The sequence below is a fragment of the Gastrolobium bilobum genome, unplaced genomic scaffold, assembly GCF_033153095.1.
Source record: "Gastrolobium bilobum isolate Gb01-03AN ecotype WA unplaced genomic scaffold, APGP_CSIRO_Gbil_v1 utg13675, whole genome shotgun sequence".
In the NCBI taxonomy this organism is placed as follows: Eukaryota; Viridiplantae; Streptophyta; class Magnoliopsida; order Fabales; family Fabaceae; genus Gastrolobium; species Gastrolobium bilobum.
The window spans coordinates 31,568-55,295 of record NW_026895885.1 but is presented as its reverse complement, the minus strand read 5'-3'; the positions used below and the strand labels follow the sequence as shown (position 1 = coordinate 55,295).

Below are 23,728 nucleotides of genomic sequence, written 5' to 3'. Positions count from 1 at the left end.
TTTGTCAGACATGAATATGTCTGGCTAGTTTTATTATTGTGGTAAGGGTCACAACCCTTGATGTGAACCCCTTGTAGTTTGATTAAATTTATATTCATCTATGTTAATTGAGTTATTTTACTTTGTTCTTCATCTTATAATTCTTATAGAATTGATCACTCTGTTAGGATTGCGAGGGTTAGGGTTTTCAATAGGGATGTTAGAACTCTAATTCCTGACATGAGGTAAGATAATTGTTCATGTATGCACTAGGGATAGGCTACATAAACCGCAAACATGAAAGATTCATTGATTCGAAGGCTTAACTTAAAAAGGGATTTCTAAGGGATTAGGATCCTAATAGGGTTAATAAGGTTAAAATTACTAAGGAATTAGGGTTTAACCAATTAAATAAAAGACAATGAATCGTTTGATCAATTGCATAATTGAATGTAAACGTGAACTCAGGTTACAAGGTGGGGATCATAAAGGTGTTGGCGTCTCTTTACCGCAATATTTTCTCAAATATTTACTCAATCTTTATTTCGTTGTTCTTAAACTTCTTTAAGAACTTTTAAATCATTTACAATTTCTTGAATAGTTCTCAATTATTTCACAAACCATAACTGTTCTCAAACCATTTTTCTTTATCCAATAAGAAATGAATAGTTATAATAAATTTGGTGCCTCAATCCTCGTGGAGACGATACTCTACTTACCCTTTTATTACTTAGAACGATCGGTACACTTGCCGATTGCGCATCAGTGACCTTGAGGAGGAAGTTTATATGGATCAACTTGAAGGGTTTTCTATGGAAAGTGAAATAAAATTAGTGTGTAAACTCAAGAGATCAGTATATGGACTTAAGCAAGCATCCCGCCAATGGTATATCAAGTTCAATACCATTATTACATCTTTTCGATTTGAGGAAAACACTGTTGATCGGTGTATTTACCAGAAGATTAGTGGGAGTAAGTTTGTTTTCTTAGTTCTTTATGTTGATGACATCTTACTTGCTGTAAATGATTTGAGTATATTGCGTGAGACTAAAGATTTTCTCTCAAAGAATTTTGAAATGAAAGATATGGGAAATGCGTCCTATGTGATTAGAATAGAAATATTCTGTGATCGATCACAAGGATTGTTGGGACTATCTCATAAAGGATATATTGAGATAATTCTAGAGAGATTTAATATGAGTAAATTCTCACCTGGAGTTGTTCCTATACATGCAATGTCCAAAGAATGATGTTGAACGAAAAGAGATGGAATCAATTCCATATGCCTCTGTTGTGGGTAGCTTAATGTATGCTCAAACCTATGCTCGGCCGGATATCATTTTTGTGGTCGGGATGTTGGGCAGATATTAAAGTAATCCAGGAATGAAACATTGGAAAGATGCAAAGAAAGTTTTAAGATACCTTCAAGGCACGAAGGATCACATCCTCATGTACAAAAGGTCCAAGGAATTAGAAGTAATTGGATATATTGATTCAGATTTTGGTGGATGTCTTGATAGTAGAAAGTCAACCTTTGGCTACTTGTTTATGTTTGCCCAAGGAGCCATATTATGGAAAAGTGCAAAACAGACTATCGTTGCTTCACCCACTATGGAGGCATAATTTGTGGCATGTTTTGAAGCCACAACTTATGCATTATGGCTGCAGAACTTTATTTCAGGGCTTGTGGTTGTCGACACCATTAGCAGGCCGCTGAAAATTACTGTGATAATTCTGCAGCAGTATTCTTCTCTAAGAACGAAAGATACTCTAAAGGTGCCAAACGTATAGAGTTAAAGTATTTTTCCTTTAAAGAGGAGGTTTAGAAATAGAGTGTCAATTATCCACATCAGAACTACACACATGATGGCAGACCCTTTGACGAAAGGGTTACAACCAAAGCTATTTAAAGAATATGCTGAAAGTATGAACCTTAGTTGTATTAAAGATTATTGATGTGTGACACTCTGAGCTCACCTATGTGTTTCTGACATACATTATGTTTTCTTGTTATTTTATGGTTGTATACACATTATGAATTTTGACAAGGAAGTCTTTGTAAGACATTATGTGGACCATTATGTTTCATATATTATGAATTTTATATGATGGATTGTTGGTGTTGTAGTATATGGAAGGGAATGTACTGAATTAATAGCGCACTACCGCCATAACTCACTTAATAATTTATCTTTTATGATGACTAACATTAGAGATGCATGTATATTAAGATTAATCGAGCCAAGTGGGAGAATGTTAGAAATATTAAGAATCAATTATAATATTAAAAGGATTTTATTATAATTATAATATTAAGATTCTTGATATTACCCAATAAACGTTATATGACCCAATTAGTTACTGATACATTTAATCTCAATCTTCTTCATTGATTTGGTATATGATGGACTTACCAGATTATAAGTTATGGAATATATATATTAGGGATGGTCCTCTCTCCCCTTCAACCCTAATGTCATTCTCTCCATCAGAATACATATCAAAGTAAAGAAGGCTTAGAGAGAGAAACTACCCCAACACAAATGCTCACAAGATGACTCCTGTTAACCCCTCATTATTTTCGGGTATGTTTTTATTTATGTGAAAATCATATATTTCCAATATCCTTTATCATGTTCTTGTTTATGATTTATGAACACGATATATTATCTACAAACTAACATTGCACTCTCTTAAAGAGTGTGGAACATAAATTTGGGAAGGAGAAAAAAGTTAGGGATTTAGGAATTAACACTATTAGTCAAAATTTCATCAATATGTTAATTTGTTACCATCACAAAGTATGAGGGTATTAATTGAAATAATTGAAAGTATAAGGTGGTAAGTTAAAACATGACCAAAGTTCAAGGAATAAGTTGTATTTTAGTGGGGGGAAAAAGACATACTCTTGCTTTTGACTTGATTACCGATCTTAATAATATAATACTGGATAGCCGTAGAATTGAGTAAATAAATAATGAAAGTGTTCAAATAGAGTAAACGTGATTTTAATATTCATTAACTCTCTAGAAACAATTAAGAGCATGTGACAATTAATACTCCAAATAAAAAACTTCCTCGAGTTTCACGGGATCTAACTTAGAGAATTAATTTTTTGCTATGTTTGATACTGCACCGTTGTACCTTAAGATTTGCGAACCCCCACGTTCTCTTCCATTTTTGCTCAAACCTCAATACCTCTCAATATTCATTGTCATTTCCAAGTTCCAATTCCAAACACAGAAGACACATCCAATGGCAGCCAAAACCTCCATTTCATGTTCCCAAAATGGTACACGTGGTCGCCCTCAATACATTCCCAACCACATTCCTGACCCATCCTATGTTCGAATCTTGGACACCACACTACGCGATGGTGAACAATCCCCAGGAGCTGCAATGATGTCCAAAGAGAAACTAGAAATTGCACGGCAGCTTGTAAAGTTGGGTGTGGACATCATTGAAGCTGGGTTCCCTTCAGCATCAAATGAAGACTTCATGGCTGTGAAAATGATAGCCGAAGAAGTTGGAAATGGTGATGTTGATGGGTATGTTCCGGTTATAGCTGGTGTTTGTAGGTGTAATAAAAAAGATATTGCTACTGCATGGGAAGCTGTGAAGTATGCTAAAAGGCCAAGGCTTAGTACCTTTATAGCAACAAGTCCCATTCACATGGAGTACAAATTGAAAAAGACTAAAGATGAGGTACTTGAAACAGCTCGGGAAATGGTCAAGTTTGCACGAAGTTTAGGTTGCAATGATGTTCAGTTCGTTGCTGAAGATGCTGCCAGGTTCAACTGCTTAAATGTCAATTTCTCTTTTATTATTTATTTATTTCTTATTAAAATAAATAGAAAAATAGAAGAGTTATGTAAATTTTTTTTCCTGCACTCACAGTTTTCATCGATAATAGTGCTTTTTTTCTTTTTTCTTTTTTAATTTGTGAGTTCCACTTAAAGTTGTATCTACAGGAAAATCATTTTGATTCATGTTACATAACTTTAAAATTTCCCATAACTTTAAAATTTCCCAAATAAATAAGGATCCAACTTGGCTCCTTCTTTAGAGTCTTAAATAAACCACCGACTAGTCCGAATATTATTGACTATAGCACAATTTTAAAATTTTTTGAACAAAAGAATTGTGCGGTTAAAGTTAATTGGATAAAGCTTTTTAAATTAATGCAGTAAAAAATGTCACTTATATTGACGGGACTATGATACTGACGGGACTCGTATCACATCAGCGCCACGTAGACAGTCTTGTTACCGTAAAATTTCGGAAGACCATAACTTTTAACTCGGGTATCCAAATCAGATGATTTTTTTTTTTGATTTCGCATAACTTTTCAAGATCTATGCAATGACATCTCATTTGACATATTTTATCTCCCCTGAACATAGTTTGAATTTGCAACAATAGTTTCACAATTATAAGATCATTTAAATTCAGAAGATCCTAATTTCTTTTTGAACCAACACTATGAGCTGTCACATGTGCCATCTTCTGGATTTAATCGCTCTTGTGATTGTGGTATAATTGTTACAAATTCAAACTATGTTTGTGGGAGATAAAATATGGCAAATGAGGTGTCATTGTGTAGATCTCAAAAAGTTATGTGAAATCAAAAAAAAATCATCTAATTTGATACCCGAATCAAATGTTATGGCCTTCCGAAGTTTTATGGTAACGAGACTGCCTACGTGACGCTGGCATGACATGAGTCCCATCAGTATCATTGACAAGACTAGTCCCGTCAGTATAAGTGACATGTTTGACTACATTAGTTTGAAAAAACTTATTCAAAGAATTTTAACTAGATAATTCTTTTGTCCAAAAATTTTAAAATATGCTTTTCTCGAATATTACTCCCTGTTTTGGATTTATCTATTCTCCATCACAATTTTCGTGGCTTTTCGGATCCTGAGCTCCTCAACTGTCTTTTATGCAGCCAGAAATTTTTGGTTACTAGTGTTGATTATATAGTTTTTTTTTTTAAAATAGTGCCTAACGTCATATATATGTATGTGTATTATTATATAGTTTATTTTAAAAAAGAGAAAATTGTCTAACGTCATGAAGTGTTCAAAACTAAATTACTTTAATTGTTATCAAAAAAAAAAAAATTTACTTTAATTAAAAAAAATTTAAAAAAGAAAATTTAGAAAATCAAAATAATTAGAGAGATGTAATATAAAATTATTAATGAGTCTTCACTTAACTGCTAAAGCTTTTAGCTGAATTGGTAAAATATATCAAAAATGCTAATTTTTTTAATGAAATTAAATCACTTTTCAGATTTAAATTTAAAAAATGTTTAAAGTCAAATGTAATCAAAATGTATATAATTTTGAAATAATTTTTTTACTGATAAATTTTATTTATATTTATTCAATAAATATATAAATAAACATTAACTTAAATTTAATTTTTTCTCTTAATTATACACCCACACAAACACACACACACACACACATATATATATATATATATATATATATATATATATATACAGTATGAAAAAAATAATTAAATCTACATTGTAAATTTATATTTTTATTTTAGTATATTTTAATGTTTTTCTAATTTAAATTTATTATATTTTTTTGAATTTTGTTTTTATTTGTATTGTATTCGATAACTTTGACGAAATATAATTCTCGTAATTTGATCGATTCTGGAGTTTCATATTTGTGCTTGGCCAAACAGGTCATCATATCGGAATTGTTCGGTATAATATTGAATCTGGTGAATATTATATACAATCTCGTTTGTTGCAATGTTCTTTCAGACACTAATATTGTGGGGTTTTTTCTTTTTCTTTTTCCGATCTACATGGGAACAGGTCGGACAGGGAGTTTCTTTATCAAATTTTTGGTGAAGTTATTAAGGCCGGGGCAACAACTGTAGACATAACTGACACTGTGGGAATAACAATGCCATTCGAATTTGGAAAACTGATTGCTGATATAAAAGCCAATACCCCTGGAATTGAAAATGTTATTATTGCGACCCATTGTCATAATGATCTTGGACTCGCTACTGCTAATACCATAGAGGTATATAAGCATAACTTTACCATTTATAAAACTAGATTGTAATTTTTAAATAGTCTTAGCTGCTTTCAGGGTGCACGTGCTGGTGCAAGGCAATTAGAAGTGACAATTAATGGGATTGGTGAAAGGGCTGGTAATGCTTCATTAGAAGAGGTGAGTATCAACCTTCTTTATGTCAATTATTTAAGACATTAATGAAGTATATATTCATGTGAAGTGTGAAGTTTAGGGTTGTAAAGAACCTTGGGATACACGTGTCCAAGGTCTTATAAAGGTCATATTAGTTGCCCATCCAATCAATGTGGGAACACGTCCCCTCATGCAAAAGCTTTTTTAGGCTAGAAACGTGGAAATTCCACAGGCTCATTTTTGGTTTACTTTTTGTGCTTTTTTTATTTTATTTTAATTCTACTTTTTAAATCTTGGGATACACCACCCAAAAGCTAGTTCAAAGGGTGGGAGTGCCCAAGGCCTTATAAAGGCCATATTAGTTGTTCATCCAATCAATGTGGGACTATATATCTCAACAAAGGTAATGAGTTCAATTACTAGGAAATGTGAAGAAGTTCGAACACGAAATCAGAATAATCGGATTCATGAGAGTCTTGGACATCTTAAAAAATTTCATCTAAGTTCCATTATCTTTAAATAATCTGACAATAGTTTCTTCTACTGCTCAGATTTATTGGGGGATGACAAGATAAAATATAGTTTCAATTTACATTTGTTCAGACAATATAAGGAGAAAACATTCTTATTGGCAGATGTCATTGTATTCTATTGTATTACAAATATCATATGAATAATGAACGTGTCACCGCTTTTTTGCTTTCATTCTTTAATATATCTCCTTACTAAAACTATTATAAAAAAAATCTCTGTTTTTGCGTAAATAGAATATATATAAACTCACTACTTGCTGCATTATTTGCAATGGTTACTTCTGTGGTCATTGAATATTAAATTATGCTCTTATTCATTGAATTTCTTTTCCCTTAATATTTTATCACTCATATTTTTTATTTTATTTTTTCATTCAAGGTTGTGATGGCCCTGAGATGCAGGGGAGATCATGTCTTAGGCGGGCTGTATACAAGAATTAATACGAGGCACATAATAAAGACAAGCAAAATGGTTTTATATTTGAAACTATTACTTGCTTTTGGAATTATTTCATACTCTGGGTTACCTTTGTTCACGTTTTCATAATCTTTATCAATAGGTGGAAGAGTGCTCTGGTTTGCATTTACAGCCACACAAGGCTCTTGTGGGTGCTAATGCCTTTCTTCATGAAAGTGGCATTCATCAGGTTGGTGGTGTTAAACTTTCGTGCTATGAATTTTTATCTTGCATGCTTCAATTTTACTATTATGTTATTGATAAAATGGAACAAGTCTTAGTAGACACTTGAATGTACTGACCAAGATTTATAATAAGTTGAATAATTTGTGCTTCTTTTTTATTAATTTTCGAAATTTGAAGCTGGCTGCCGTAAGTAGATCTCTACATATAGCCATGCATGCATTGCGAGACTGACTTGTTATTTAAGCCATTAGATATTGGCTGGTGAGGAGTTTGAATAATTTTTATGAGATTATAGATCATTGTAATAGAAAGGAAAAAAAAAAAAACCTTGCTTATGTTCTTTAGACCTATTGCCTTGCTATTTGGTATTTGTTTTTGAAATAAGACTATTATTTATTTCTGTGGCATCTAAAACAATATTCTTATTTGTAGCTGGTTTTTTTAACTTTTAGCTAATATGTTGATTTCAGTGAAATATTGCTTTCATTCTTTCCCGAAAACCGTTAACTATTACAAATATTTTGCATATTTGTAAAATTACTTACAAATCTCTCGGTGACACGGTCACTCAAATAGTCAAATCGCGAAAACAATGTTACCGGTCGGGACCACTAGGGGTGTAAATGGGCTGGGCTGGGCTGGGCTTTGCCATCCTGGCCCAAGCCTACGTCAAAAAAAATTCGGCCTATCTGGCCTACTGGTCTATTAAAGGCTTTATTTGTAGGCCAAGTCTGGCCCATTTTAAAAAATAAGAAAGCCTGACATGGCCTACAGGCCTTGTAGGCCTCCCACTATATATACTAAGCAAAAAAAATAATTGTATAGAGCAAAGAAAATTCCATTCATGCATGCACTAGTAAGTCATATGAAAAAAATGACAAACAAGAAAGAGTCAACATAATACCTCAGCTCTAGAATGTATATCATAGAGGAATAGAGTCAAAAAAATGAGAAAAATAAGAAAAATATAATTACTGGATGCTGAAATAAAGTCTACAAGAGAATGTCATTCATCTAAATATCTTTAAACCACCATCAAGACAAGGGAAAGAAGAGTATTATTGAAAGATCTTCATCAGTAACATCATAATCCAGCAAAGTACCAATTGCTCCATGGTATTAAGCTGCAACATCATGTAAAATTTGGAGACATTAGACAAGTTTTCCTTTCATAAAATAAAATAGCACAAAAAGTAAGAGATATTGGTATTTGGTACTTTGTGTCTTTGCCACATAAAATAAATATTATTTTATTATTTTATTTTATTAATTAAATAGGCCAGCCTACAAGGCTGTAGGCCGGGCTTGACAAAATTGGCCTATGGCCTATTTACTAAAAAAGCTTTTTTATAAGCCTAAGCCTATTCTACTTTTCTGAAAGACCAGGCCTGGGCTGGGCTCAATGTAGGTCGGGCCGTAGGCTAGGCTGGGCCAGCCTGGCCCATTTACACCCCTAGGGACCACTATAAAAATATGGTCAGACTCACTTGCTAACCAATCCGTCAAACAAGTAACCAGAAGTCATCTTCATTCAGAATTGCAGCAAACATAGAAAGCAAAATAAAAATTGCAGAAATAGAGACAAAAGTAGAAGAAGAAGAACACACTCAACTTTAAACGTGGAAAATCTTCTTCAACAGAAGAAGTAGAAACCACATTACATTAGTTCGGATCAAACTTTTACTATGAAAATAATGAGTTACAAGAAATCAAATCTTTTTAAAATCACCAGAGGAAACTCTCAAGTATCATCTATAATGGTGGTATTTTTTTCAAACGTCTCCAAAGAGGTCTCTCACTTTAACTTCTCTTCAGAGGTTATAAAAAAACTCTCTTCAAATGGTCTTCTCGACCTATACATGTGGGAAAAACCCTCCCCTTCTTTTGTCTTCATTGAAGAGAAGCATTTATTAGGATGATTGAGATAATAAATATCGAGCCTTGCACCCTAATAGGTGGCCTCTCACTTCCTCCAACCCGCAGCACTAAATGGAGGAATAATGTAATGCATCCCAACAAATCTCTCTCTTCCGACTTTTAATGTGTCTGGTCTTTAGTTTTGTCGGCTGGTACTCAGCAGCCCGAAACCTTCATAGCAAGCTTCAAATGTCTTTATATTGACTAGCTTTGTCATCTTATCAGCCCGGTTCTGGTTGGTATGAATTTAGTAAGTTCAAGATGCTTATCTTCTATCACTTTCCGGATCTAATAATACATCATATCAATATTCTTTGATCAGGTGTGATAGTTTGAATTTTTCGCCAGGTGAATGGTACTCTGGTTGTCTCACTTCAGCTCATGTTTTTCTTGCTCATGACCGAGTTAAAGGAGAAATTTCATCATCCACGTCATCTCCTTGCTGGCTTCAGTAGCAACAATATATTCAACCTCGATCATTGAAAGTACAACGCACTTTTTCAATTTCAATTGCCAAGAGACAACTCTTCCAGTAAAAGTCAGTAGGTATCCAGTCGTCGACTTCCTTAAGTCGGAATGTCCCCCTAGATTGACATCTTTAAAGCCTTCCAACTCAGCCTTACCTTCACCAAATCGGAGGCATAAATTGGTCGTTCCTTTTAGATACTTGAAGATCCATTTCACAGCTTCTTAGTGTTTCCGGTCGGGATTGGATAGATACACAATGACAACTCCAATAGCATATGCCAGGTCCGATCCGTGTAGATGAAACTTCCTATTGACGATTGGTATAGGATCTTTAGCATCTCTTCTTTCTCTTCATTTGATCTCGGGCATTGTTTCTGATTCAGCTTTATGTGTCCGGCCAGGGAAGTGCTAACTGTCTCGGCTTGGTCCATGCTGAATCTCTTTAACATCTTCTCAATATATTTCTCTTGGGACAGTCACAATAGCTTTCTTTGTCAATCTATTATAATCTTGATCACAAGAATCTGCTTTGCAGGGCCAAGATCCTCCTTTGAGAAAGATGAGTTCAACGCCCTAAACCAACTATCTTCTTCTTATACTGCCCAACAATTAGCATATCATCAACATACAGAAGTAAAATTAAAAAATCTCCAGCCTCGTACCTCTTCACAAAAACACAGTGGTTGGCTTCTGTCTTCATGAAATTGGGCTCAGTCATGAACGACTCAAATTTCTTATACCACCGCTGAGGGGTTGTTTCAAGCCATACACGTTCTTCTTCAAACATCAAACCTAGTCTTTTTTACCAGCCACTCGAAGCCCTTTAGGTTGTTCCATGTATATCTTTTCATCCAGGTTGCCATAAAGAAATGCAGTCTTCATGTTCATCTGCTTAACTTCCAAGTACATTGAGGCTGCTATTGCTAATACCGCCCGGACAGGGGTCATCTTGATGACTGGTGAGAATATTTCATCAAAATCTATTCCATTCTTTTGGTTGCAGCCTTTCACTGCAATCCTTGACTTGTATCTAGGCCTCTATCTGGCTGCCTCCTACTTGATCTTGTATATCCACTTGTTCTTCAATACATGTTCCTCTTGAGTTGTTCAGTCAATTCATAAGTTTCATTTTTAAGCAAGAACTTCATCTCGTCCTTCATAGCCTTTTCCCATTTATTTTTGTCATTAGATGAAATGGCTTCTTCATAACTTTATGGCTCACCCTCTTCTGCCACCACAATGTACTCATCACGTGGTATCTGGTGGACGGTCTCCTCACTCTAGTAGAGTGTCTTGTTTCGGTTGATCAGTATGATGATCTTGCTCTACATTCTCATTATGGACCTCTTGTTGATCGGCATCTCCATACTATTTGTCTTCCTCATTAGCGCTCGTTAGGTCATGATCTTCTTGTACATTCCGGTTAGTATCCTCATTAGTCATTTCTTCCCTTGTTTCTGCCCAGACAGGAGGGATGAAGTCTCCACGTTCACGCCGGTTGGCAACATAAACCTTGGACTTCGAGATGTCTTTGATGATCGCATCTTCATGGTAAAACATATCTCGGCTTTTTACAACCTTCCTTCCAACCGGATCCCAAAGTCTGTATCCGAATTCATATCTTGGCGAACCAATATATATATATATACACTCTTTTGTCTTGGCGTCAAGCTTCGCCTTTTCATCATTTAGAATATGCATGAACGCCCGACAACCAAACACCTTCAGGTGGTTATAAATTTCTTTCCACTCGGTCCATACTTCTTCAGGGATTTCACCTTCTAGCATTCCAGATGGTGACAAATTAATCAAATCAACAATAGTTCGAAATGCTTCACCCCAGAATTTCCTTGGTAGCTCAGCATATGACAACATGCATATGAACTTCTCTTCAATCATCATGTTTATTTTCTTAGCAACCCCATTCAGCTGAGGAGTCTTGGGGGTGTTTTCTTAAGTCTTATACCTACCCCACGACAATAAGCTTCAAACGGTCCACAATATTCTCCCTCATTAGCCGATCGGACAACTTCCAGTTTATGCCCGATCTCTCTTTCAACAATAACATGAAATTATTTAAAGAACAGAGAACCTGGTCTTTGGTGTTCAACAGATATACCCACACTTTGCGAGAATGATCAATAATAAATGAGATGAAATAGTGAGATCCACCGAGAGATCTCTCTATGATGGAGTAGACGTCAGTATGGATGAGGTCAAGAATATACATGTGTTTCCTAGGTTATGGCGGTTAGATAAAAGAAACTTTGTGCTGCTTTCCAGCAAGGCAATACATGCAGCTCTCTAGCACATGCCTATTCTTACCGGTAATTTGTTCTTGTCATCCAGAGAACAAGCCTTTCTTGTTCAAATTTTGAATGTTTTTTCCACTCATATGGCCAAGTCTCTTCTTCCGCAGCTCTATGTTTGCTTCATTCGCCCGAATTGCATTATCCTATCCTTCATTAATTTTCCCATGTATCACGTACAAGGAGCCTTCCTTCTTTCTTTGGGCAACCACCAAGTTACCCTTGGTCAGTTTTCATCTTCCACTGCCAAAGTAGTTTACTAATCCGACATCATCAAGCTTTTCGGCCGAGATTAGGTTCAATCTCATATCAAGCACATGCCTGACCTCCTTCAAAACGAGTCGGTAGCCAACATCAGTGGTTAGTGTTACTTCGCCTGCTCCAACAATCTTACTCATGACTTAGTTACCCATCTTCATAAATCTAAAGTCACCACTTCTGTAATTAGAAAAGAAGCTCTTGTGTGCGGTGGTGTGGAAGGATGCACCAGAGTTAACTATCCACACACAATCATCATATGCAACATTCAGGAAATCTTCACCAAGAAGAAACACATCGACATCAGTGTTCGTCATTGTAGTGGTGCTTTTATCTTCCTTCTTCTTGGGCACAATTTGGTATGATTTTATATTGCCGCTCTGCTGATCCTTTTTCAGAGTTCGGCAATCAGGTTTCTTGTGCTTGGCTTCACACATCAGAAGCATGTCAGCTTAAATTTAGGCCTTGACTAGCCTTTGTATTTATCCCGATCTGTATTATCAGAGTCTTGCCACGTCGTTGGGTCTTTTCTTTTCCTTCAGCAACATTTGCATCACATGTGCTAGAAATTCGTCTCTCCTTTCTTAGGGACTCCTCGTTCAAGAAGCTACCAGTCACAACATCCAGAGCCAACTTTCCTTCTGGAGTTGAGTTACTCAAAGTCACAACCAAGGTATCTTAACTCTCTGGTAGTGAGTTGTAGAGTAAAAGAGCTTGAAGCTCATCATCTATCTTCTTCTCAGTCTTCGACAACTAATTCACAACGCCCTTGAACGTGTTTATGTGCTCTGTTATACTTGTTCCATCCTTGTATTCAAGCTTTACAAGACGACGAACTAGGTATGCTTTGTTCCTGAGAGCCTTCTTCTGAATCATGGACTCTAGCTTCATCCATAACTCATGGGCATTGGTGAACTCTGCAACATCCTCAAAAAGACTTTTGTCGATGTATTTTCGGATGGTGGCCACTACCTTCCTGTTTAGAATCTCTCATTCCTTCTCATTCTTTCCTTCCGGCCTATTGGCACTCAGGATAGGCTCATACAGGTTTTTGCAATACTGGTGGTCCTCTATCCAATATGTAAAATTATCAACTGTCAACTTGAACATATCTCCGTCGTGAGAAATGCTGCCACTGGTCTCCATCTTTTCTCTCTCATAACCCTTTATGATCGGGCTCTGATACCACTGTTGTGACACAGTCATTCAAATAGTCAAATCGCGGAAGTAGTGTAGCCGATCGGCAACCATTATAACAAAATGGTCGGACTCACTTGCTAACTAGTTGGTCAAACAAGTAACCTAAAGTTGTCTTCTTCAATCCTAATCCCAGCAAACATAGAAAGCAAAAAAATTGCAGAAATTGAGGCGAGAGTAGAAGAAGAAGAAGAACACACACTGAAATTTTAACGTGGAAAACCTTCTTCAATGCGAAGAAGTAAAAGCCACGAAACAATAATCTAGATCAAACTTCCATTATGAGAATGGTTTTCTCAAACCTCACCTACAATGGTTGCAAGAAATCAAATCTTTCTAGAATCGCTAGAGGAAACTCTCAAACCTCACCTACAATGATGATTTTTCTCTCAAACGTCTCCATAGAGGTCTCTAACTCTAACTTCTCTTCAGAGGTTAAAAAAAAACTATCTTCGAACAATCATCTCGACCCTATATAATTATGGAAAAACCATTACCCTGTTTTTTGTCTTCATTAATGAGAAGCATTCATTAGAATGGGTGAGATAATAAATATCGAGCCTTGCACGCTGATATGCGGTACATGCTCACTGCCTTCCAGCTACAACATTAAATGGAGGATTGCTTAAATCATATAAATCTTTCTTTTGCATGTGAATTTATTAGCGGGCATCAATGCATTTCATTGGATTTGTTATCCTAGCTATATTTGATTGTTATTTTGGAATAGGGAAAGACACATTTGACTACAAAAAAGAAAAAACTTTCAAAATTCATTCAAACAGCTAGCACTTGTATGACTCAATTAAATTCATAAAAGAATTTTGTTTTGATTCCTTTTACATATTTGTTTTTCTTCAAGTGAAATGTAGTCAATCTTTTCAATTTTTTATTTTTTAGTGGCGCATGGTTTTTTCTCTGTTTTTGGGACTAATGCATGTTAATTTTTTAGCTGGCTTAGTTCTAAGCCCACATGAAAGTAGTCCTTTTAATTTGTCCCTTTTTATTTCTCTCTATTTTTTCTTCTTTATAGGATGGAATGTTAAAACACAGAGGTACTTACGAAATTATATCTCCTGAGGACATCGGTCTTGAAAGATCCACTGGAGCTGGTATTGTACTCGGGAAGCTTAGGTATGCCATCTTTTTTTTTCTCAAAATTCTTATTTTCGGTTGGTGAGTACATTGTAACGTAGGAATCCATAGTATAAGATAATAGGAAAATGCCTCATATAAAACTCTTTTCCTATCAAGTCTTTTTACATTAAATGTATAAATGAGAATATTGTATTAAAAGTATCTATGATGACAAATTTACCTATTACACAAAATTTAAAAATATTGCTATCAAATCCTATATCCTCAACCCCTTCCATCAAAGAAATGCAACAACTAATTTATTTTATTTTTTCTTTTATAAAAAAACAAAAAATGACAAATTGATCAAGTCTTTCTTATCTAAAATACTTATTATTCTACATTTAATTCTTCTCATGAATTCTCAAAATACTTTGACATAGACTAGAAAAATATATATTCTATTCTCATTAACTGATAATAATTAAAAAAACCAATAAAAAAATTAAAAAAGGAAAAATAAGAGAGAAATAAAGTATGCAAAAAACAAGTGAACTTGGGAAAAATGACGTCGTCATTATTATATATTGTTTTGGGTCTAAGTAGATTTGTTTTCTAGTGCTATTTGCAAGTGGTTGATGGCTCTAGGTTGTGAAAGATATGTTTATTTTCATGTGGGTATGGTTGATTTCTTGATTCCGGCACGTAATATTGTTGCTTCATGCTGGGTGATGTGCTTAGCAGATGCAATTTAGTGAGGTAGAAGAGTGGTCATGGTGGTGGTGGAGTGCAACCATGATGGTATAAAAGAGAGTTGGGGTAGGAATGAGATAGAAATGTTAGTTGTTCTTTGTCTTGAGGCAAAAGAGTGGACACTGATATCTAAGTTATAATATGATAAAAGAATGTTACTAAACAATGAAGTAGGAGTACATTTAAAAAAAATTAAAATAAAATTGGTGTACCAAAAACTTAATACAATCCACTACTTAAAATCTAATAGTATTACACTTTCAAAGTTTGCGAGCACAAACAACCCGAGCGGTAATCCAACAGAATATTCTGAAGCCTCGTTGAACCCATCTTGGCTTACCTAGAAAAGGGAGAGCAACTTGTTGAGACCTTGGAGGCCAATAAACTAAACAAATAATCATCTTGGTACTCATTGGACGCACAATTATACCGCAAGAGATTTTACTCACCTGTGTTAAAATACCTGAACTCGGAGAAAGCTAAGTACATCCTTGTCGAGATCCGTGAAGGAATCAACGAACACCTCTTAGGGGAGAAGTCCATAACTCAGAAAGCTCTCCGTTTGGTTATTACTGGCCAACCATGGAGGTCAACGCTAAGGCATATGTTTAAAAGTGCGACAAGTGCCAAAGGAATGTCGAAATTCACCATGCCTCACCTGAAGAGCTGAGCACAATCACAATACCATGGTCGTCTTATAAGTGCGATAAGAATATCTTAGGGTTGTTTAGGTTGCAGAGGGACAATTAAGGCAACTTATCATTGCAGTGGAGTATCTCACCAAGTGGATTGAAAGATGAATCACTTACAACTATTACATCATCCCAAGTTCAGAAGTTCATCCAACAAACATCGTTTACGCTCTGGCATTCTGACTAAAGTGATCACTGGCAATTATACTCAGTTCACCAACAAAATTTTTTAGGAGTTAACGATCGACCTTTAAATCTAGCACCATTTTGTTTCAGTGCAGACCAACGGGAAAATAAATAAAACGTCAATACTGACAAAGTACTCAGAGAACACTAAAGGGATCTGAGTCAACCATCTTCACTACGTACTTTTGGGATACAGGACGACCTACCAGTGTACAATTGGGAGACGCCTTTCAAGCTAACCTACGACTGTGAGGCCGTGATACCTGACATGGTAAGTGTTCGTGCATAAGACTCAATTTTCGCTTAACCTTTCTGGAAAACAACCAATAAACCCAAAAAAGGATGGAAAAGAACCAAAGGAATTGTTGAAAAACAACTAACTACCAACAATAATGATATAAGAGGATGTTTGCAAAGGTACCTGGATTTTTGCGAAAAGAAGATGTTTGACTTGTTGCAGACAAGAAGTAGTCTTTCACTCTCTCAAACTTCCCTGAATAGCAACAAACATAAAGCAAAGTGAGACTTTCACGACCTAAAATGCAATAATCTTAGGAAGATGAAAGAAAGAGTCTAGATGCAAACACGAAGAAGAGTCTGGAAAACCCTAACAAAAATGAAAAGTGAGAAAGGAAAGGAAATGGTATAGGCACAAAGTAAAAAAATCTTGGTGAAAAAAAAAAGAATTTCAAAGGGGGCAAACTTCCTATAGCAGGTCTGTCGTTGCAGCCAATCATGAGGCATGCAACACGAAGGCTGCCCATGATCTCCAACGTACTTTCGTTGAGCAAAAACATGACAAGTAGTAATCGTCAAAGGAAGCGAAGAAAGCCAATGGTCAGTTGTGATAGGACGACCTCAACACGTTGACACCTTCAAGTCGGCCTTTCAAATTACTTGAGACGGAGTCCAGAAAATCAACATTCAACCAGGCACGCTAACCTAGGAAGTGCCTTGTGGCCTAGACTTTATCATAAGCCTATCTATGAAACTTACCAAACCCAAGAGCTCGCCCATTGCTCACGAGCTCACCCATCACAGGATAACATATTATACAATAGGTCGTCAAATGAGGCCTCCAAGCAAGCACCTTAGACTTAAAGCCAAGGCCCAATGAAGCATCATAACAGCCCAATAGTCCGAACTTTCAAACTGCTGAGCTAGGGGGCAACTGTTCTGAACCCAATCCATAGGTCCCACGCCATCTACTAATAAGTTCCTAGTAATAGACAAGGAGTACCAAACAATTCAAATACTAAGGGAATAAGATCTATCATCTTATCCATAAACAATATGACACACACTCAAACTCTTACACGATCACCCTATAGGTAACTTGATCTATAAATAGTGGTTAAGCATCTTAGGTGCACACGTTCTGAACTCTACTCTCTTAGTTGTATTAGGCTGTGCATGAGGAGCACATGGCGGGGAGAGATCGCCAACCATGGGCCAAGTAAACAACTACATTAAATGGGCTTGGAACACCACAATCAAATCCAAAAACCTTAAGGCATTAGGTGCATGGATCCTTCCACTTAAATGGTGCTCCCTTAGTCCATTCTTGACTAATGTGTGACATTTTCACTAAATCATTCACACTTGGATTCTTCAACACCTCCCCATCAAGTGAGTCCTAGGCCCACATTCTTCCCCCCTCAAGAAGAAGCTTCTTCGAGTATTCATGAGATTCATCAATATTTGGCTTCTCATCAAACATTGGCTCTTTCATCAAGGCTTGTATGGCTACACTCATAAAAATCTTGACTTCCCACATCAAGACATACTCGGATCACCACAGGCCAATCCATCATTATCTTTGATACCAATTGTTAGGACGTGCAGGGGGAGCTCATGACAGGGAGAGACCACCAACCATGGGCCAAGTGAGCAACTACATTAAGTGTGTTTGGAACACCACAATCAAACTCAAATATCTTAAGGCATTAGGTGCATGGGTCCTTCCTCTTATATGGTGCTTATTTAATCCATTCTTAACTAATGTGAGACTTTTTCACTCGATGATTCACACTTAGATTCTTCAACAAGTTGTCATATGCACACCCCTCAGATCCTTCGTTCTTGAGCCTTTTGTGCATAGTGAGTTGTCACCTCTTACGGCTTCTCTCCCATAAACTCCAGTGAGCGTACAAATGACATATTAATTACAACCACACAATCTACATTCACGGGCCTCTTGAATCGATCCATGTCTAATAAGTTTCTTCCATACTTGAAAGCCGTGGAGGACATATAACATATATTACAAATACTTCTACAGTAAATTAGGAATGCTATATTTTACTTCAAAATTACTCTTAGTGTCAGATGTTTAATTCATTTGCTGCTTTAATTTGTAAAAGAAGTTAAGATTTCTCATGGCATTAGATATTCGAGCATTGGTTGGCTGATAATTAAAGTGCGACTAATGCTAGAGCTGGGGTGTCTAATTTAATCCACAATATAGCTTTTTAACTTTGTATACGATTGTTTATATGTGTCAGTGTTGACTGACGTGGCTTTTTATTTTTGTTACTTGTAATTTGGTTATTGTTATTTCATTATTCTTGTATCTGTATTTTCTCCCCTCCATTTACACTTTTTCACCATCTGATCCAGTGGACGCCAAGCTTTGAGAAAGCGACTTGAAGAGGTATACAAATATTTCATTTGAAGTCGAAGGCATATTGAATGTTTTCCTTTGTTTCATGAGTTATTCTTTTCTATTTCAGCTTGGTTATGAACTTAAGGATGATGAAGTTGAGCGTGTCTTTTGGCAATTCAAATCAGTTGCTGAGAAAAAAAAGGTTATGAACTAGTATTTCTTTTTTCGTATCCTTCCCTTTCAAGCGTGAATATAATAAACAGTTAGATATATCTAGCATTGACTTTGTCACCTAGTGGGGCCTAATGGCTTTTTCACCTTTTTACCCCTTATTAATTAATTAATAACCATTTTGCCCCTGATTCGAAACTATTTATCAATCTGCCCCTCTTTAGTCGACTACCTTGCATTTTTAATCGACTAAATGACCAAAACAGACAAAAAATGACTGCTGGGAGATTTAGTCGACTAAATCTTCATATTTTACAAAAAAAAAAAATAAGCCAGTATGATTTTAATCGATTAAGTAGAGATTTAGTCGATTAAATCTCCCAACAACCGTTTAGTCGATTAAAAATGTAAGGTAGTCGATTAAAGAGGGGCAGATTGGTAGATAGTTTCGAATCAGGGACAAAATGATTATTAATTAATTAATAAGGGGCAAAAGGGTGAAAAAGCCAGGGCCTAATGCTATTTGATGTTTAAATCGAACTATAAATTGGCTAGTAATATTGATTGGTTGAGACATTAGCTAAAACATACCCGTGCAGGAAATAATATCGATTGTGTCAGGAAGAAAACCAATAAACCAATAAAGGTCGTGAAAGTGATGGAATTACTAAAGAAATAAAATAGAAAAAGAAAAACAGCTAGATGGGTTAAGAATTAGAGCTTCAATCAATGTCAATAAGTGCAATCCTTTTCAAATTTTGGTGGTCCTGGTTTTCCTTATATTTGTACATATCCTTTTCCTAGATATGCATGATAATTCTATTTTCTTTTCTCGTCTTCCACACTCAAGCTCTTCATATATCTTAGAGCTATAAAGTATTTGCTAGTCTCTTTCATTTAGGTGTGTCAAAATACATGGGCTCGCTAGTTGCATGAACTAAGGCGAATATAATGGGTCAGTCTAAATAATTTCTTAATCAAATTGAAATTTTAAGTGATGTTAGACACGGATATTCTACCAGCATCAAAGAAGATCCCAACTTCTTTGAAGATTTTTAAGAGGGATCATATATTACTCATCAATAAAATTCTCATATCGGTCAATGGGGTTTGAACCCACGCCTTTATAGGGTAAAATTATTTGACAAACTATCTCCATTTTGACTGGTTGGGGATACAATTAGAGCATCTAGCCAATTGGAGAATCGAGTAAATATCTTTAATTGATGGAATGGTGTCGGAATTGCATCTTCTAATTTTTTTCATCTATTTCTACAAGCTTGGCACTCATACGAAGACCACGCTAATACATACATGGGTTTTGCAACCTAATTTTATAGAATAAGAAGTTAAGTTTTATTGAGGAAGCTCTACCTCAATCATACAAGTGCAAAGGCTAATTCTTATTCGATCATTTTTTCATTCCATATAATAAAAATTTAAATAGACATAATACAAATTTAAATTACTAACCATCCACTAAAATAACTATAGAGAAATAGAACAATCCATAAAACAATACACTAACAAATCTACACACTAACATATCCCTAACATAAACTCTATATGCACTTTGGTGCATGTTTATCAAAATGTATGTTTATAGAACAGAGATTGTAGAACAGGCTATGTTTATCAAACTCTACATTGATTAATTGTATTCTCATGATTTCTATGCATCCATTCTGTTCATTCTCCAAAATACTTTCTTTCAATCGTCTAACATCAATGTTTGGTGTCCTCAGAGAGTTACTGATGCTGATCTTAAAGCATTGGTATCAGATGAAGTTTTTCATGCAGAACCCATCTGGAAGCTTGCTGATTTGCAGGTTAATTGGAATATGCTAAATTTGAAATAGAGCTTGGTGTAATGGCTTGACATAACAATACAAGAAAAAACACAAATTAATGATCAATTAAAATCTATCAATGCAGGTAACTTGTGGAACTATGGGCCTCTCAACAGCAACTGTCAAACTTGTTTCTATTGATGGTAGCACGAATGTTGCTTGTTCTGTTGGCACAGGACCAGTGGATTCAGCTTACAAGGCTGTTAATCTCATTGTCAAGGTTTGAAGTTCAATAAGTGCTTTGTTGCTTGCTATCGGTTCCTTTTGTTTTTGACATTTATCAGATACCTCTTAGCATGTATAAGCATTTAGCATTTTAACCCTCTATGCGGTTTGGTATCTTTTGTATCCTTTAGCAATCCAATGGTATTTAAAGAATCACCTTTCAAAAAGTATAATGTTTTAAGGTTTTAATTTTTGTTTCCCTTCTGCTTGAGATTGTTGTTTTCATAGAAAAAATAAAGGTTATCTATTTAAAGCCTATTTGGAGCACCTGATAAAGAAGATAGGATAGAATAACTTATCATATTCTACTTTTATCTCTTATTTGGTGGGTCAATAGGATATGATTAGTTTATCCTATTGTCTTATTTTATCCTATTCAATACATGATTTCTTATCTTATTGGGGAAGCTGGGTTAGGATTTAACAGGATAAGATACCAATATTGGCTACCCAATATATCCTCACGCTACCCAATATATCCCTACGCTACCCATTATATTTGTATTTATTGCATTATATTTTGTTTTTTTTTTCTCCTTTCTCCTTCTACATAATCTTATCAGATTGCTAATCAGGTGCTCATCAAACATAGGACATGCTATAGGCTTATCCTACCCTTATCAGCCCCATATCATATCCTACTCTTATCCTATCTTATCCACCAAACGAGCACCTAAAGGTCCTTTTTAAATCAAAATGTTATCAATCCTAATTATATTTAAGCAAAAATTTGAGAATGTAAAATCATTTTCTAGACTTCAAAGTTCTCATAGTGCTAAAAATCATCATACAGGGAAGTTTCTTGGATTGTCAATTATAAAATTTTCCAGATTAATAACTTGGATCTGCATATTTATCGTGATTATGCTGCAATGGTCAGCACTTCTAATATGATAGAGGAATTTATACTATCTTATGTAGGAACCTGCAAAACTTCTTGAGTACTCACTGATTCCAGTCACAGAAGGCATTGATGCAATTGCCGTTACACGTGTTGTAATTCGCAGGGAGAACAACAATACATCTACTCATGCTTCTAACGGGGAAACTGTTTATCCAACATTTAGGTAATCCAAAAGTTGATTGCTTAGTCTAAGACTTAATGATATTATATTTTTGTAAATTACTTTTTTTTTTAATTTGTGAGAAAAGAATTAAAATTGTTTTTAGAGAGTTTTTACATTTTTTTAACTTATCTAATTATTATTAAGTTTTTAAATATTTTCCAATTAAAAAGCATTTTTGTTTTCTTATAAAAACACAAACGACAAGTCTATAATGTTCTTTCCAATCTTATCATGGACATATCTAATGTTTTATTTTTCTGACAGTGGGACCGGAGCAGAAGTGGATGTTGTTGTTTCTAGTGTTGAGGCTTATGTTGCTGCAATAAACAAGATGTTAGGTTTCAAGGAATCGATTATATCTGAAAGAATTCCAATTTCCGAATGAAGGAGCTCAGAATTGGTGATTTCTTGGTCACTGTTGAAATAAGAAGCGAATATTCAAGAATGATAGCGCGAATTTCGTACTTTATGGACTAATCATGCACCGATAAAAAATAGCCTCGAAAATGTCTCTTTTAAAATATTTAGACTTCATATATTAATTCAAATTGATGATTATAATACTCATATTGAATTTGATGATGTTTGAGAAATAGTCACTAAAAAATTCAGGCTGTACCGTAGGTGTACATAAGATGTGTCCCATGGAAGGTGAAGTATATTGATATAGCGGTATCCATAGTGACAATGGTAGAGACCAAGGTTCTAATAGAGCTTCTTATGGTGCATAAGGGGGTTGTGTGTGCTCTACCAAATGGCAGAGTGACAGCGTAGGTAGAAGATGGAGAAGAAGGTCCCCACTCCATGTGTGAGAGGGGTATTAAGAAAGGAGAGTCCTCTCTTGCATGGGAGCTTGAGTTGGTCAGCCCAAGAGCTGTCTCATCAAGCTGCCCCCTATCAGTGTACAGGGGCAGCAGTGCAGGATGGGGAATGACCTAGTGGTGAGCCTCTAGATTGTGGGCTTTGAGAGATTGGGCCCATCTGGTAGGCCTGATGTAAATTATATTTATGAATTTTTGACGGAATTCGAATTCCGTTGAAAACCATTATATAAAAATTAAGAAAAAAGAAAATATATTTATGAAAATTTCGACGGAATTCGATTTTCGTCGAAAAATATTATATAAAAATAAATTAAAAAGAAATTATAATTATGAGTTTTTGACGGAATTCATTTTCCATCGAAAAATATTATATAAAAATAAATCAAAAAGAAATTATATTTATGAATTTTCGATGAAATTAGATTTCCATCGAAGATCATTATATAAAAATAAAGAATAAAAAATTTTATTTATAAATTTTTCGACGGAATTCGATTTCCGTCGAAAATCATTATATAAAATAAATAAAAGAAATTATAATTATGAATTTTCAACAGAATTCTATTTCCGTCGAAAACCATTATATAAAATTAAATAAAAAAAATTATATTTATGAATTTTTCTACGGAAATCGATTTTCGTCGAAAATTAATATATAAAAATAATTAAAAAAAAATTATATTTATGAATTTTCAACGGAATTCATTTTCTGTCGAAAAATATTATATAAAAATAAATCAAAAAGAAATTATATTTATGAATTTTTGACGGAAGACGATTTCCGTCGAA

At 35.0% G+C, this 23,728-nt stretch overlaps 1 protein-coding gene across 1 annotated transcript; it reads left to right on the top strand.

The window, feature by feature from the left end:
• Nucleotides 1–1,362: 1,362 nt before the first annotated feature.
• LOC133296602 (probable 2-isopropylmalate synthase) lies at nucleotides 1,363–22,500 on the top strand. Its single transcript, XM_061495625.1, is given in 14 exon segments — nucleotides 1,363–1,529; nucleotides 3,130–3,238; nucleotides 3,241–3,770; nucleotides 5,825–6,038; nucleotides 6,108–6,188; nucleotides 7,077–7,169; nucleotides 7,258–7,344; nucleotides 14,523–14,623; nucleotides 18,817–18,850; nucleotides 18,930–19,004; nucleotides 20,719–20,802; nucleotides 20,909–21,043; nucleotides 21,970–22,115; nucleotides 22,380–22,500. Coding segments are annotated over 14 exon segments (1,977 nt in total).
• The last annotated feature ends 1,228 nt before the right edge of the window (nucleotides 22,501–23,728 follow it).